This window comes from Paramisgurnus dabryanus, chromosome 1 (genome assembly GCF_030506205.2).
Source record: "Paramisgurnus dabryanus chromosome 1, PD_genome_1.1, whole genome shotgun sequence".
Lineage (NCBI taxonomy): Eukaryota > Metazoa > Chordata > Actinopteri > Cypriniformes > Cobitidae > Paramisgurnus > Paramisgurnus dabryanus.
Genome location: NC_133337.1, coordinates 39,242,585 through 39,260,005, shown reverse-complemented (window position 1 = coordinate 39,260,005; position 17,421 = coordinate 39,242,585). Strand labels below are relative to the sequence as shown.

Below are 17,421 nucleotides of genomic sequence, written 5' to 3'. Positions count from 1 at the left end.
ATTTAAATCCCCCAAAAAGATCTGTCATCGCAGCTCTGTGGTCTCATATCTCAGGTGTGTGATCTCAGGCGGAAGTGGGCGTGGTCATCCTGGAAGCCTCCCCTAGCAACCGCTCGAGCTCTCAGTTGCTCTGTCCGAGTCGCGGGCAGCGCACGTGAATCCCGCGGGGAAAACACGCGCCAAATGAACCTCAGTGATCCGGGATAACGCGTCCAGCCGCCGCCATGAACGATAAATATCACCAGGCGGCTCGCGACGGATACCTGGAGCTGCTGAAAGAGGCGACGCGTAAAGATCTCAACGCTCCGGATGATGACGGAATGACGCCGACGCTCTGGGCCGCTCACCACGGTAACCTGGACGCGCTGAGACTGGTGGTGGGGAGAGGGTAAGACATACACCTTATTTTAGACATAGACCTACTACATCATATTTAAATACTTTTATTGATGTTAATATCAAACATATTATTGTACATATTTATTACCACTTTATTATAAATAATGGGGCCTCCAAGAGATCCTCAAGTTTTGTGTCACATTTATCATTTAAAAAAAGCAAAATTCTTGTGGTATGTTCCCTCTTAAATAATAAAACTGATAAGAAAGATGTTATTAAAGCTTTATGTATGATAACGATCTGTAAAACTTCAGTTTAGGGTCTATTGGAAAACAAATTTGTTGTTAAAAACATTTTAAATGAAACCAATACCAATGGTTAAGACCATCTACAGTAGTTTAAAAATATAAAAAATATTGACAAATAAAATCTGTTGTTATTTTTTTTGTTTTATGCATGGACTGTCTTAAACCCCAAACATTTACTGTATGTTATATGTTACCCCACAAAACAAGTCATTATAGGGTCAATTTTTTGAGATTGAGACTACAAAGTTGGTTGAAAAAGCTTTTCATTAATGTATAGTTTGTGACAACATTTGGCCGAGATACAACTAACTATAAAAATCTAGTATAAAAAAAGGTTATAAAAAATCAAAATATTGAGAAAATTGCCTTTAAGGTTCTCCAAATGATGTCATTAGCACTGCATACATTTACAGAAATAATTTTGATATGCTTGCGGATTTACAAAATATCTTCATGAAACATAATCTTTACTTAATATCCTAATGATTTGTGACATAAAATAAAAATTTAATAATAATTTTGACCCATACAATGTATTTTTGGTTTTTGCTACAAATATACCTGTGTGACTCAAGACTGGTTTTGTGGTCCAGGGTAAAATGTTGGTTATAATACATTTTCATCGGATTAGAAATCAGCCGAATACTTTGTTTTTATTTTCATACATTTTTATTGTACATGATATAGCCTACGTGTTTAATGGTTCTTTGCATCACCTCAGGTTCAACAAAAAGTCTTGGTGCTACATTAATGACTTTTATTCCAACAAAACTTTTGTTTACAGGGTTTTGGGTATGGTACAATACTTATACAATGATTTCTGTACATGACTGTAGTCTAATGCTATGTGGTAGTATTTTAGTACCATGTTGTTGATAGATAGATGGATAGAAGTAATATGAACTAAGGTAAGACCATGTTTGATTTAAAAGAGTCTATGCATTAGAGAGGAATACAGTTAACTGAACTAGTATATGGTTTTGTAAAGAAATAAAGAATTAAACATTAATTGTGACCCTTACAAAAGCCTCTCATTACACATCAGGCTAAAATCATGCTTGTTGTTTTGGCTAAAAGTGTTCACTTTTAGAGTTTATAAATTGTAATGTTATATGTGACCTGTACAGGTCTGGTTATTTGATGTTCAGATTTATAGAGAGAGTTTCATTAGCAGGATGGTGCTTCAGTGTTCTTTGAGGTATTACATCTATCAAGACTGATGGATATCTGGTTTTATTCATTTGCATTTTTATTGCTCCAGGCTAATTTGCATAAAGGTCACTCAGGACAATGAAATCTCTATTCTGTGGCCTTCTCAAGCTTTATTGGGTGATTTATGTTAATATAATATGCAACTTTTTAAAGCTGCATAACATTTAATTGCAGAATACACACATACATGTATAATTCTAAGGGAAAAAATTATATATTAAGAATTTATATAAATATAAAAATGTATATACACATGTGAATATTTCTTACATATGTACATGCATGTGTGTGTATTTTTATACAGAATTATTACACACAGTAGCCTACACACATATCTAATATGATGTAAACAAAACTTGTATTTTGTAAATGATTAGTTGCTATTAATCGTTATGCATCCCTATAGATTTTTATTCAAATATATTCTCTATATGTTCTTGTTCTGATGTTTTAAACAGCTCACACCAGATCAGTGGTGTTGTTTTATTTGCAATTCATTAGGTAATGAGATCTAAATAACCTGCCTCTTATCTCATGACGGGGTTAATAATGGAAGTTAAATGTTCTGCTCTGTGATCAACCTCACTGTTCTCTGATCAGCTTCACGTCTCACTGTAACACCAAACCCAATCTGTAAATACAAACCATGTTCACTTCAGTCTCTCGTATTACTCATCTTCTTTTTTTCAGACATAAATTTTGCACAATAAGACTCTGAATATGTCCTATGGGGCAGATTTGTATATTGACAAAAACAGGAGCATTACTCTATAAAGGCTAGATCTTAAATGAATATAAATTTCAGGGTCTGGAGATTTTTTTGTGTCTGTCTGTGGCCTTATCATGAGTACGCTTGTCTGTACCGTCAGTTTATCTTTTATAAATGTGATATAGATTTACATTGTTGCCGGTGTTCACTATAGTAAAGATCTTGAGTGTGTTTGTGAGCTTCCATAAGTGTGAGGAGATGAAAGGAGAGGTTATACTTCATGGGCAGAGAGAATAAGGTAGAGATGTGTTTATTGCACTTAAAGGTCAACATGATGAAATAGGACAATTTGTTCTCTATGTGTCGCCTGCTGTTGGCATTTCCACTTAAATGTCAGCACAGTTACACACCACAGCACATTTTCGGCTTCTGTTTCATTTCGGATCAACTATGTGGCCAACCACAAGTGCTTTTTTGCAGTCTTTTGTAAAGCTACAGTAGATGTCATATTTATGGGTGATTCTCACGAAATCCAGATTTAGAAAGTGTCCTGCATCAGATTTTTTTGCACACATAAGATTAAGGTCTGAACTTACTATAGCCATTATTTTAAAAGGATTTAAACATATTTCCTATAGAATTATTAAAATTTTTAGACTATCATTATCAAAAATTATCATTACCGCATCATGATATTACATTAAATATATGCATTTACAAACTCATGTTTCGGTAATGAGAAATAAAAAGTTGTGTAGATATGGCTATGACAAACAAAATTTCAACTTTTGTCTAGAGAGAAAAAATAAGAACTGCTTACCTGGTAGCCATCTTGGGTGTCACAGTCAATTATGTCCCTTCCAACATTTTTTTTTTTTTTAATGGGCTTAAATAATGATTAAAAATTGTTGCGGAGGATGAGAAAATTGGTCTTGGACACATTTATATACCTTATTACTGTCTCTACATTTACCAATGATCATCAAATACCACATGTTTCTTTACTGTAAATGTTTATAGTATAACATGCACTGAAGCTTTTTCTTTTTTAGATTTTTTAATTATAAATATTTCCATGTCAAAGAACGCATATCCAGTCATGGACACGTTGTGGTAATGAAAATTTTCCTTTTAAATGTGGAAAAAACAACAAAGTTGGTTTGTATGATGTCATTTGATATCATCTGCAAAATGTGGGAAATGCTGTTGGGCTCTTCGGTGTTGATCGTTCAGCCAAATAATAAAAATTAAATGAATGCATCATGCATGAAACAAATGCAATAGAAATTTCTGTTAAAGGTATTTGTAAAATGCTGGTGGTTGAAGGTTCAAGTGATGAGTGCATGGTTTTAAATGTCCTCATGAGTCTACACGATGTGTCAGTGGGTTTAGTCATATGTAACATGTTACAGTTGGTAAGTGATCTCCAAAGCATCATGTTACTTATTCAGATTAACACCTTACCAGAACACACACACACACACACATGATTCACACAGTGTACCCACATGAATGGTAAATATGTTTTGACTTAGATCCTTTTGTTTGCTTGAACATAAAATTCTTGTAGGTAATGAAAAATTAAAGACAAAGTTATTTGGATTACTGTAGGTGTAGTGCTCAGAACAAATGTTGCACAACTTATGAAAATAAGCAGTTCATGCAAAAAAACTGTTTGCATGTCAAATTCAAGCCATCGTTTGCTCTGTAGATATCGGTGTTTGCCTGAATTATTAAGAAACATTAAATATACATCATGGTTAGAGTTGGTGGTCAAGACATTCAGACATCATAATCATTTCTGTGTTTCTGCCCCAGAGGAGATCCAGACAAATGTGATATTTGGGGAAATACTCCTCTTCATCTGGCTGCAGCTAATGGCCATTTAAACTGCCTGTCATTTCTGGTGTCGTTCGGCGCAAACGTCTGGTGCTTGGACAACGACTACCACACGCCGCTCGACATGGCGGCTACCAGAGGACACATGGAATGCGTGAGATACCTGGACTCCATCGCCGCCAAGCAGATCACCATCAACCCCAAGCTGGTGAGCAAACTGAAGGACCGTGGCTTTCGTAACGCAGAGAAACGCATCAGGAACTGTGAGAAGCTTCAGCGCAGACATCACGAGCGCATGGAGAAACGCTTCTTGAGAGAGACGGCTGCGACCGACGCGTTAGACACCATGAGCTACAGCAGTTTTGGCAGCACGTTGAGCCGCAAGATCCCCCAGTTCAACAACCTTGACCCCAATATGACGTACTCACAGGTATGAAGTAGTGATAGGCCAATATATTGCAGAGGCCGATATTTGGACACTTTTTTGTTTTTGGTTGATTTAAAATAATGTACTATTACCTCCAATAAACACTTATACATTGCCGCTCCTAAGTATAAGGGGCTTTCCTTGGCATTCATGTTTGTATAATTCTGTCTCTTTCGGTTAAAATAACTCCTAGTGCAGTTGATGTGCTAGTAAATCTACCAACATCAGTCAACGGGATCGCGAGAGGAAAAAGTATGCTTCGGTCGCATATCATCGATTAATAGAAACGCCATAATATCCTAATAGTCTTTTGTCAACACATAGAAAATAGCGCTAAAGTTTTGTGCAAATCTGCAATGGAAACACAGCTATTGTTAGTAAAACACTTTGCATTTACACGGATCCACAAAAATCTCTAAAATTGCAGTATTTTGCGTGCCAGGCCAGTAGTTGGCGATATTACTTTGTAAAGAAACGAAAGCATCAAGCGATTTTGTTTGGGTGAACGATGAGGTGATTTATTACTATGGTGGTGACCGTGGAATATAAAGCAGCAAAATTTTGTAACTTTTTTTGGAGATGCGTTAAACACAGTCCATTGTTGTTATGGATGTGTAAGACGCCACCCACTGGTCCAACGACGGAGTCCAATGGCATGGGGAGAAGGGGTCTCGTGTTCTCGTTTTCCTTTAGCGCTTCTAGAAGAATAATTCCATTTATTTAATTTGTTTCTTTGACCTCTGTGGTTAAATTATAATCTGACTCCAATTTAATATAGTAAGAATTTAGTGTATTATTCCAATTATCTGTTGATCATAATTTATATGTTTGATTATTTATAAATTCCCATAGTCTTAGTTATTCGTTCATTAGGGACCCGGTATCGCACAGAGTATACGCCGGCCGTTGTGTATATCTCACGGACACAAGATTGTCAGTCTGATCTTAGTCAGAGGTTGCCGGGAAAACTAATATTTTTATGTCGGGCCGCTCCATGCTTGCTCCGATCATAAAAATAATTAATTTAGTTTAGCGCTCATGCAACTTGCTAAGGCAGGTGATAGACATAAATCTTAGAGTTTTAATGAATGTGCCCCATGCTCCATTCGAACATCAAAACACCAGTGTGATCATATCCTGACAGAATAATCTTGCGGTAATACCAGACTCCTTCTAATCTACTAGTCATAATAATTTCTGAAAGAATTAAAATAAATCAATACAATTTATGAAGAATTAAAATGAATAACAATTTATTATACCAGGCAGGTTCCAGCTTAAAGAATATCACATAATACAGAATATGATTCAATTTCAATTAAAATGATCAACAGTTGCAAAAGTTACAAAGTCATACCTGGTAATAGACACTCTGGCTACAGAGTACTTCTATCATGAATATAATACACCTTAAATGGTGTAAGAAGATTCTTGTTAAAGATTTCTTCCATGATGTTTTAGTACACACACAAAGTGTGGGAGCTCCTGGTTACAGGATGCCTCCATAAGGTTTGTATAGGCTACACACAAAGTGTGGGAGCTCCTGGTTACAGGATGCCTCCCCAAGGTTTGAATAAACACAGAGTGTGGGAGCTTCTGAGTACAGAATGGCTCCCAGAATGTTTTGCCAGGCCACCTTTTATACACAGCTTGAGAAAACTACCAAAATCTGGTTTGACCTGTACCAAGTGATACTAAAGAACACCTGGTCAAAATCCAGTTTGACCTGTGCCAAGTGATACTAAAGAGCACCTGGTCAAACTAGCCAGGAGTATCTTGGCAACTGGTCAAACTAGCCAGAAATATCAAGGCAAAACCCCACCTCTACAAGAAATGCATCTTCTATCCAAAGTTCTTAAACCTTAATCCATCATATCTTAGATTTATAGAAATGAGACCTTTTTACTCATCGCACCATGACCTTTAAGATAATACTAAACATTAATATTAAATACCAACTTAGAACCACATAATATGTATACATTACATCATATATTTCAGCAGATACTCAGTGATGTGAGCCTTAAGGCTAACAGTGCCAAAGCCTTTGTGATGAAGAGATTAGGAGAACAGAGAGTTGCGTGTCTGTAAACAGTTTCACCTAAGAGTCAAATTTGGGTTAGCAACACCACCTGAGGTTTAATTGTTTTATAGTGTCTCTTCATAAATAAACTTAAAGTTGATTATTTACCAGCCGTACTACAATTCCTCCCCTGGCCCTTTTGGGGCAATTGAAAAATAGTCCATAAGGGCCATTGCTGGTCATATTCAAATCCTTGTGTGTTTTTTGTTATTGCAACAGTCTCTGTTGATAGCAGAGGTGATAGCAGCATTGGCAGATGTCCGTAAGCGAATTGTGGACCTGAAATACCAGCAAACACAAGTCCACTGCCAATCACACACCCACGAAACATCCAGTCCCACCAAGTGTATACATACTGTGCAAAGCGAATAGATGAACTTGACAAAATCTTTGCTGTTCCTTTGGCCAGGTTTGTTTCTACCTTAGCCTGGTTGAGATGGTACTCAGTCTGTAGAATCGTCTGTTGCACCAAATTCATGGTGTCAGTCAATGACTGTGTGCTGTGTTCGTTGAAAGTGTCTCCCCACCACGGAGAGACGTGTGTCTAACGGGATCCTCCCCAGGATATTTATCTGACATTTTGAAAAGTCCTCTGTAACCTATTGGCAGAAGGTTATTTTTTTTGTAGAATAGTCAGACCTCCATAGGTGAAGGAATTCCTCACACTGACAATGCACCACTGTATGTGGGACATCTGAAGAACATCAAACACATGATCATGCAATAGCTGAACACTGAAGAACTTGACTTTCATTGCAAGAATATGGTTGTGAAAATTACAAAAACAAATGACATTATTAGAAGTTTCATACTAATAGGTGCGAATGGTAAAAGGTCTTATTTCTCTTTTCAAGGTAATTTCCCATAAGATGATCCCATTTAAATACCAATTTCTTCTCTACTATGCATCTCTTGTATAGAGTGGAATTTTGATATAATCTGTGTATTTTAAAGGAAGAGTGGCAAAAGTTTTTAACTGGCATATTTACCAGTGGTATACATCATTAAAGCATATAATAACAATACTATTCATATATAATACAAATACATGTAATTATATGTATATAAAATACAGATATTTATACTAAGGTATATATATAATATGATATATTTTAATAACCATATTATTAGTTCAGAACACTGAAATGCAAGTTAACCATGTAGATCTAAAACTTCAGTAAAGCAAATTAAAACATACCTAAAAAAACTTACACAAACAGATTCTGAATTTCTTATTTAACCATTGTTCACAAATTCTATACATATACGTTGGCAAAGTCACATTCAATGGTTAGAAGTCTGATTGAGAATCATTTGGTTGATCAATAGAAGTGCACTTCAGATCTAACCATTTTTTAAAGTTTGGAATGTCATTAGACATGTTTGCAACCACATCAAATGGCTTAATTCTTCACTTTCTTATTCTCAAATAGGTCTCATTTAGAGTTTCAGGTAGAGTTTCTACCTTTTATTTATACAATCAGAGACAAAAACCTTAATTTGTGACTATAACCATGCATATGTCCTATGTACACTGTAACATTTCACGTAGTTCAAAAGAAAAATGCAAACATAGTTTTTATATTAAAAATAAAATTAGCACCATGAGAAGCTCTTTGATTTCCTATGTGTGAGATGCTAAATGGTTTTGTATGTATGACAAACTCTAGAGTTTGGATTCTTAGTCATTACTCATACATCTGTGTGATGTTTTCAGCCTGGATAGTTTTAAAACTTATACCAGGTAACAGTGTTATGTTGTTTCAATGGTGAAAATATATGCATTAAATGTTCATGCCTGGGAGTGGGTGGATTCTAACTTAAAGTAATCTGTGTTGCACAATTTTAGTTCCGATGCTACATCGGGAGGTCATATAATGAATATAGTAGTTTATTACTGTGAGATGTGTATGACCCCTTAAAGTATTATCACACCCACCTCCCCATGCATTTCAGGTTTATGCCTGTATTTAGGTTCAGATACAGTACATCTCTAGTATCTGGACTCTTAAGGAGTCATAGAGATCCACCTGAAAGGGAAGATGTTAAGATAACAGACAAAGAAACATGCATTTCTAAACTTTGGTCAATTTGCATTAAGACATGGCATTATCTTTAGTTTCTACTGATGTCACTACCACACAGCTGTCAACGACAGCATTAGGTTGTAAATTCTTCCTGTTAAGAAGATTTTTATCATTACTTTCTGCAAATTAATTTCAGAGGCCAGATTAAATTGGGTATTTTCTGTTATATTTGACTATGTTGTTTCAGTATAGTCTGAGTGTATAGCACCATAAACTGCACTTGCATTTAAACTGTGAGCATAAGAAATCCCAGTTTTGCTGGGGAAATTTCTGGATTAACTTTAATTTTAATCTTAAACTTAAATGGCTTTACTCTGAGTTGTTCTCAGTACCGTCAGCTCACATGTTTAACTGCTGTGATGTCTGTTTAAGGTACATACTTTTAAACTTTTCACATCTCTGTGACCTGTAGGACTGTAATTTCTGATGATTTAATATTTCCCACAGTTTTAACCAACTATAAAAGTACATTGACTGATCAGATTCAATTTTAAGTTGATGTTTTAAACTTATAAAAGAGTTGTTTGGTTTGCTATCTTGTGCCATAATATTTTCCGTGTTCCTGCAAAGCAAAAAACAAAAAACAAAGCAACAAGCAAGCAAAAGCATACACATACCCCCGTTTTGGCACGAGATAGTGGACCAAATAAATTTTAATCTTAATATTCCCTGGGCCTTTTTGTGGGTCTTAAATCATGTAAGTTTGAAATGCATGTAATGCATCATTTTTCACCATATTAGGCCTGTCTGGCCATTATAATATAATGTATATTATAATATGATTATAATATAAATTACATTAAATTAAAATAATATTCATTAAAATAATTTTATTACTGGTCTCAAGGGCTTCAAGAATGATAGTAAATTTGCAAAATTGAGAACATGTTCCTGTGCATTAACATTTCCACTAACAACAGCTCTCTGTTGTGAATATAAAAAGTAATCAAGGAATAGGGTGTAAAACACAAACTTTTGCTTTAAATTTTAAAATTCAAACTTTCACCCTGAATACATACGGAAGTGTAAAAAGACTTTTAGCTCTGACTGATTCAATTTAAACAGGAATTCTGTATTTCTGCCGTGATTTCAAGACTCAGCTATAAGCTCTATTTTATGACTTTCACAATCTTTAGACAATTAGACAACAAATTGCTCATTAACAATTTCCACAATCTCATAGAGAACAAAGACTCAGCTTCAACAATCTCTAGACAACTGGACTAAATTGTTTATTTGACAATTCTCCTAATATCATAAAGAAAGGACTAAGCCTAGAACTTTTAACAGTGCTGACTAAACTGTACTGAATATCATGATGTTAATCATAGCATTACATCATTTTGATTGATTCACAGAAAATAATGATGTATTTTATTTGTTACAACAAAGCTAAACATTTTTACCTTGAAACAAGGAGAAACAGCACATACTTTCTGAGAGGGGGTTAAGCCCTTTGATCTCAGTGGTAATTCTTTATCAGTGAGATAAGATCACATGTGTTTTATTGACAATTGTAAGAACAGTTTCATCATTATTTTTCTGTGCATCAGTTAAAGCTTTAGCTCAATTTACCTTATTTCACAATGAGAATTCTGCAATAATTTAGAAGTTTTAAGATTTACTTATTCCATTCCAATCCTGAGTGTTCTTTATGAGATTCACTCACAAATTTACTTATCTCCTTAACTCATCAGGCATAGTTAGTATACTGACGTTTGCAGCATTTAATGATCTTAAAAAGACTAATATGAACCTTTGCTCTTGTCATATCAATCATGTAAACCCAAAATTCACTTCTCATATGCAAACACATTAACTTACACTGTAGTATTCAATGTTTACCCTTATTTGAGAACCAGCATAAAATTTGGAAGATGTTAATCCATTTTAAGTTTATCTTTTGTTGCTTTACCAAACAAAAGAAATTTGATTTGCTAACAAAGGGGATTTATCCTCATCTACACTGCTGTTGTCATGCTGTGTAACATTATTTCCATTAACAGAGTTATTATCGCCTGTTTTGCGCAGCTTTGTTTACATTCATGGACGCATCGACTTGGGCACGGAGTTTTCTCATCTCATCCGACTGACTTTATTATTCACGGATATTCGCTAATACTTTATGGGTTACCGACATAGTTGCACGATCGCTTCACGGAGCAAATAGATAATCGCCACGGCAATATTTCCACTTTTAGACTCAAATTTACGACTTTTCGTCATGTACCGCGATAACATTTAGTCATTAGTCCATGTAATAGGCTATTCACTCCTTCCGAGTGTAAACGCAAGAGAAGATGTTTGATTCGGAGCGCGAGTTAGTATATTATTTCATTATCTGCACTGTCATTGTTAACGTTATATCCCTGACAGCGGTGTTGTTTTTTAATTCTTTTGCCCCACCGGATTTCTCCGGACTTTCACTGAGTTTACCGTCCCATTCTAAAACATATACGGGTGCGTTTATGTTCACCCTCAACATTTCTAATAGGCAAATAAAATCAACTTACCAACACAGCTGCAGACAAAAAGTAGACGTTTAAACCTCCTATTTTGCGATGAATGGAATCCTCTGTTATGGTTGAAATGTCGCGCCGGAAAGCTTCCTGGAGTACCACGTCACTTTTTCGGGTGTACTACGTCACCAGAATTACGTCACCTGTGGTATACGTCATCACGTCGGGATCACCAAGCTGTAAGACGCCACCCACTGGTCCAACGACGGAGTCCAATGGCATGGGGAGAAGGGGTCTCGTGTTCTCGTTTTCCTTTAGCGCTTCTAGAAGAATAATTCAATTTATTTAATTTGTTTCTTTGACCTCTGTGGTTAAATTATAATCTGACTCCAATTTAATATAGTAAGAATTTAGTGTATTATTCCAATTATCTGTTGATCATAATTTATATGTTTGATTATTTATAAATTCCCATAGTCTTAGTTATTCGTTCATTAGGGACCCGGTATCGCACAGAGTATACGCCGGCCGTTGTGTATATCTCACGGACACAAGATTGTCAGTCTGATCTTAGTCAGAGGTTGCCGGGAAAACTAATATTTTTATGTCGGGCCGCTCCATGCTTGCTCCGATCATAAAAATAATTAATTTAGTTTAGCGCTCATGCAACTTGCTAAGGCAGGTGATAGACATAAATCTGAGAGTTTTAATGAATGTGCCCCATGCTCCATTCGAACATCAAAACACCAGTGTGATCATATCCTGACAGAATAATCTTGCGGTAATACCAGACTCCTTCTAATCTACTAGTCATAATAATTTCTGAAAGAATTAAAATAAATCAATACAATTTATGAAGAATTAAAATGAATAACAATTTATTATACCAGGCAGGTTCCAGCTTAAAGAATATCACATAATACAGAATATGATTCAATTTCAATTAAAATGATCAACAGTTGCAAAAGTTACAAAGTCATACCTGGTAATAGACACTCTGGCTACAGAGTACTTCTATCATGAATATAATACACCTTAAATGGTGTAAGAAGATTCTTGTTAAAGATTTCTTCCATGATGTTTTAGTACACACACAAAGTGTGGGAGCTCCTGGTTACAGGATGCCTCCATAAGGTTTGTATAGGCTACACACAAAGTGTGGGAGCTCCTGGTTACAGGATGCCTCCCCAAGGTTTGAATAAACACAGAGTGTGGGAGCTTCTGAGTACAGAATGGCTCCCAGAATGTTTTGCCAGGCCACCTTTTATACACAGCTTGAGAAAACTACCAAAATCTGGTTTGACCTGTACCAAGTGATACTAAAGAACACCTGGTCAAAATCCAGTTTGACCTGTGCCAAGTGATACTAAAGAGCACCTGGTCAAACTAGCCAGGAGTATCTTGGCAACTGGTCAAACTAGCCAGAAATATCAAGGCAAAACCCCACCTCTACAAGAAATGCATCTTCTATCCAAAGTTCTTAAACCTTAATCCATCATATCTTAGATTTATAGAAATGAGACCTTTTTACTCATCGCACCATGACCTTTAAGATAATACTAAACATTAATATTAAATACCAACTTAGAACCACATAATATGTATACATTACATCATATATTTCAGCAGATACTCAGTGATGTGAGCCTTAAGGCTAACAGTGCCAAAGCCTTTGTGATGAAGAGATTAGGAGAACAGAGAGTTGCGTGTCTGTAAACAGTTTCACCTAAGAGTCAAATTTGGGTTAGCAACACCACCTGAGGTTTAATTGTTTTATAGTGTCTCTTCATAAATAAACTTAAAGTTGATTATTTACCAGCCGTACTACAGATGTCAAATATTAAAAAACTTTTTACCGCGTAAAATCCCTATTTTTACAGATTTGCGTTTTTGTCATTTACATTGAAACTAGCTGTCACTTTAAAAAACTTGCACGTTAAAACACATTTTCAAAAGTTCGGGAAACAAAAAATGCTGTTGATGTGTAAATGAACAGCTAAACACTTGAAACGCATAAACTTTTACTTGAAAATGTTGTCGTGTTAACTGGCCCTTAGTTGCAGGTGAACTATTCATTTTTTTCCACAGGCAACGCTTCAGTCCACAGCTAGAGGCAAAACAAAGATTCAGCGGCGTCTCGATAAGAAGAAACACGGAGACGGAACGTTTAAGATTTCTGAGGATGGCCGAAGAAGCATTCGCTCGCTCTCTGGTCTTCAGCTGGGCAATGATGTGATGTTTCTAAAGCAGGGTACATACGCTGGGCCAAGACAACAGTCAAACCCACGACTCAACATCCGTAACGTGTTTTCAGGTAAACAGGACATGAGGGTGGATGAAGAGGATGAAGACAATGTTTCTCGGGCGATCAGTGACCCCGGCCTGTATGACGCCGCATACTCTGAAATTAGCACAGACTCGGGTCGGGACTCTCTGTTTAACCGGCCAGGACTCGGCACCATGGTATTCCGCCGGAATTATGTGACTGATGGGCTGTTTCGCATGGGTCGGGATGAGGGCAGCGTGGCTGGGAGTGAGCCAGTGGGACGGGCACCAAACGTCAGATTACGTGGAAGATTACCAATGCGATCACCCAGTCTAGATGAAGTCAGCGTTGACAGCTCATTGGGTCTCCAAGAGAGGAACTTACAGGTATAAATATACAATCTAAAGGGCTTGACTGGACTGGTTAAGTCATATCAAATTATTGTAGATCGTTTTCTTATCCAACACCTAACATTGTACTTCTTGTATTATAAGAATCACTTAATCTCTTGATTTACATCTAAATGGTTAATGTTTTGTCCTGTAGGATTTGCCATGGGAAGAAGGAGACCTGGGTCTGGAAGAGGAGGATGATGAGCAGCAACCTTCATCAGCTCCTTTGGAAGTCTTCCTAGCGTCTCAGGGTTTGACCGACTTCATCTCCATCTTTAATCGGGAGCAAATGGACTTGGACGCGTTGCTCCTTTGTTCAGAGCAGGATCTCATCAGCATCCACATTCCTCTGGGACCTCGCAAAAAACTACTGGACGCCTGCAGCAGACGCAACCGTGTGCTGGACGGAGATGAAGACATGCAGGACACTGTGCTGTGAACCACTGAATGAATGTCTCTGTGTATGTTATACAGAATCTACTGCCTGCTGTCTACAATGAAACATATTTGCAATTGATTCATTCGCCATATTTTATGATTTTCTAACAGTGGGATTACCTTCACCTTAAAAGATGCAACCTTTTTTTTGGCAAACGTTTTCGAACTGTCTGTGTAGGCAGCTTAATAAGTTTGGGAACAGAGTCATTGTACATGTCTGTTTCTCTGTACACCCAATCATTCATTGAACTGTAAGGTCAATATACTTGATAATTACGCCCCCGTGTGGCGAGGAGGAAAACTACAGCTTCAGCCGTGCTGTATAACACTATCAGAGAATGCTTGGAGAATGAAGTCAACTATGCACATGATTGTTGATTTAATGGTTTTAGTGTACAGTTCACACAAAAAGTCCATCATTTCTCAATAGATTGGAAATACTAAAATATATATATATTTTTAAATGTATTCTGTCTTATTTGGGATTGTACATTTTTGGTGTATTTATGGAGTTTTGAAATCCAGCCAAAAGTCATTGCAGGTATTATTGTGGCAAAGTTATGCAGGAAATTCATTAATTCAACTTGTGCACAACAAAAGAGTCCAGAATTCAGATGATGTTTATGTTGATATGATCATGCATTATATAAAGTCATACAGTTATAGTCGTGTCACCTGATCAGATGTTTGTATAGTTGAATTATTAATGTACAGTTCAGTGTGTGATATATTAATGACCGGATCCATTAGTTATGGATTATTTGTTCCTCTGCTGATTTATGGGACCGTGCTGCAGGTTTTAGTGGCAGACACATTTGAAAGGTGATATAACTCTTGTTACTTTATCTGTCTGTCCAGGACACTCACATTTAAGCGCATACACTCATTCATTCATGACTAACTTCTCTCTATACTATAGGTTTAAGTATTTATCAGTCTTAGCTTTCTCTTAAAGGTGCAGTGTGTAAATTTTAGCGACATCTAGTGGTGAGGTTGCAAATTGCAACCAACGGCTCAGTCCACTGCTCACTGCTCACCAAGCTACGGTAGCCGCCACCAGAAAAACATGTCATTGTCGGAGAAAGCTTAGTAAAAAAGTTTGTCCATTAAGGGCTTCTGTAGAAACATGGTGGCACAAAATGGCGACTTCCAGTGTATGTAGATAAAAACGTCTCATTCTAAGGTAATAAAAACATAATAGTTCATTATAAAAGGGTCTTTATAAATAATATAGTTTTGTATATTATTTTGCATTTCTGTCAAGAGATCTTTCTAAAAATTACACACTCCACCTTTAAATTTCTTGTCTTTGGGAACAAAATCAATCTAAACGAGTTTTATTTCATTTTCTCTTCACTTTTCTTATTTCTTCTTTTCTTTTAATGTTTTAAAAGTTATTATACTTGTTAAGATTGTCCCTAATTTTTATTCTTGTGGGTCCAGGTCACATTTTACCTTAACTATCATGATGTACAAGTACTGCCATTTAAATAACATGATGTCATGTTTTGCATACAGTAATGAGAATTAAGGTTTTTATGCTTCATTTTCTTATTTTAACATTGAAATGTGACTTCGGCACTTATACATGTTTAGGGTCGCCAAATGCCAATGTATTCAGTGACAAATTGTGAATAGCTGTGATAAAATGTTAATAAAGTACAGTTGAGTACAATAGTGAAAGAGCAGTTATTTAACGCTTTTAAGAGTTTCTGTGTTTGTTGTATTGGATTGCACTTCTTGGCCCTTCATACTTCATACTGCTGCCAAGAAAAAGAGAAAGATTATAAGAGAGAGGAGAGAATGAGATATGTTTTATAAAGTCACACAAGTGTTGTGTGTATGTGATTGTTTGGTGGTCTTGAGATTTGAGAATTGCAGCCCTTACAAAAATATCTATGGTTTAAAGGTGCAGTGTGTACATTTTAGCAGAATCTAGTGGTGAGGTTGCAAATTGCAACCAATGGCTCAGTCCATTGCTCACCCCTTGCTTTGGAAACACATAGAGTAGCTACAGTAGCCGCCACCGGAAAAACATGTCATCGTCGCAGACAACTTAGTAAAAATGTTTGTCCGTTAAGGGCTTCTGTAGAAACATGGCGTCACAAAATGGCGACTTCCGCGTAAGGGGACCCTCGGTGTATGTAGATAAAAACGTCCCATTCTAAGGTAATAAACACATAATGGTTCATTACAAAAAGTCTTTACACACCCCTGATAATATAGTTTTGTATATTATTTTGCATTTCTGTCAAGAAATCCTTCTAAAAATTACACACTGCACCTTTAACTGTATGTACGTTTTTGTAGTAAGATTACACCAAGACTTCTAACTTTATTCTGAGGAAATGGCTTAATTCTGAGGTTGGTGTGATGTGGTGCCACAGACCAGAATACAATATGAGCCCATATTGATTGCCATTCTGATATCATTGATAAACACAGAAATGCTCAGATAGCGCTTCATCATTAATAAAAGAAGATTAAATGTTTAGATCCTTGCTAATAAGCATATCAAGAGTGTGTCCCCTATTGTGTGTAGGACCTTGCACGTGCTGGGTCAGATCAAAAGTGTTTATACAGAATTTTTTACAGTGTATGATTCGTTCTTGTTTTATTTTCCCCCATGAACCTCCTTTTTTGCTGATCCGAAAATTATTCGATCCATGTAGTTTAATAAGTGTTCAACTTAACCACTACTGCATTGAGGTCCAGCCTATTTCACCAAAGTCCACTCAGTTTAAAACTTCTGCCTCGCCATTGAATAAACATAAAACCATTTAACGTTAATTAATTGTAACAAAACAAAAATAAATAGCTGCTGGAGAAATTACTTGTGTGCGCGCGCATACTTTAGTGTTG

The 17,421-nt window shown here is 36.3% G+C and overlaps 1 protein-coding gene across 1 annotated transcript; it reads left to right on the top strand.

Annotated features, from left to right (window-relative positions):
- Positions 1-89: 89 nt before the first annotated feature.
- On the top strand, positions 90-16,236 carry ush1gb (Usher syndrome 1Gb (autosomal recessive)). Its single transcript, XM_065260663.2, has 4 exons — positions 90-388; positions 4,387-4,837; positions 13,552-14,115; positions 14,276-16,236. The coding sequence occupies exons 1-4, from the start codon at positions 225-227 to the stop codon at positions 14,558-14,560; spliced, it is 1,464 nt and encodes a 487-aa protein (XP_065116735.1). The 5' UTR covers positions 90-224; the 3' UTR covers positions 14,561-16,236.
- The last annotated feature ends 1,185 nt before the right edge of the window (positions 16,237-17,421 follow it).

Bases quoted from the DNA above. Each gene is read 5' to 3' on its own strand.
- ush1gb (XM_065260663.2), top strand. From the start codon at position 225: ATGAACGATAAATATCACCAGGCGGCTCGCGACGGATACCTGGAGCTG. The intron at 4,838-13,551 runs GTATGAAGTAGT...TTTTTTCCACAG, and splicing joins CCAATATGACGTACTCACAG to GCAACGCTTCAGTCCACAGC. The intron at 14,116-14,275 runs GTATAAATATAC...TTTGTCCTGTAG, and splicing joins TCCAAGAGAGGAACTTACAG to GATTTGCCATGGGAAGAAGG.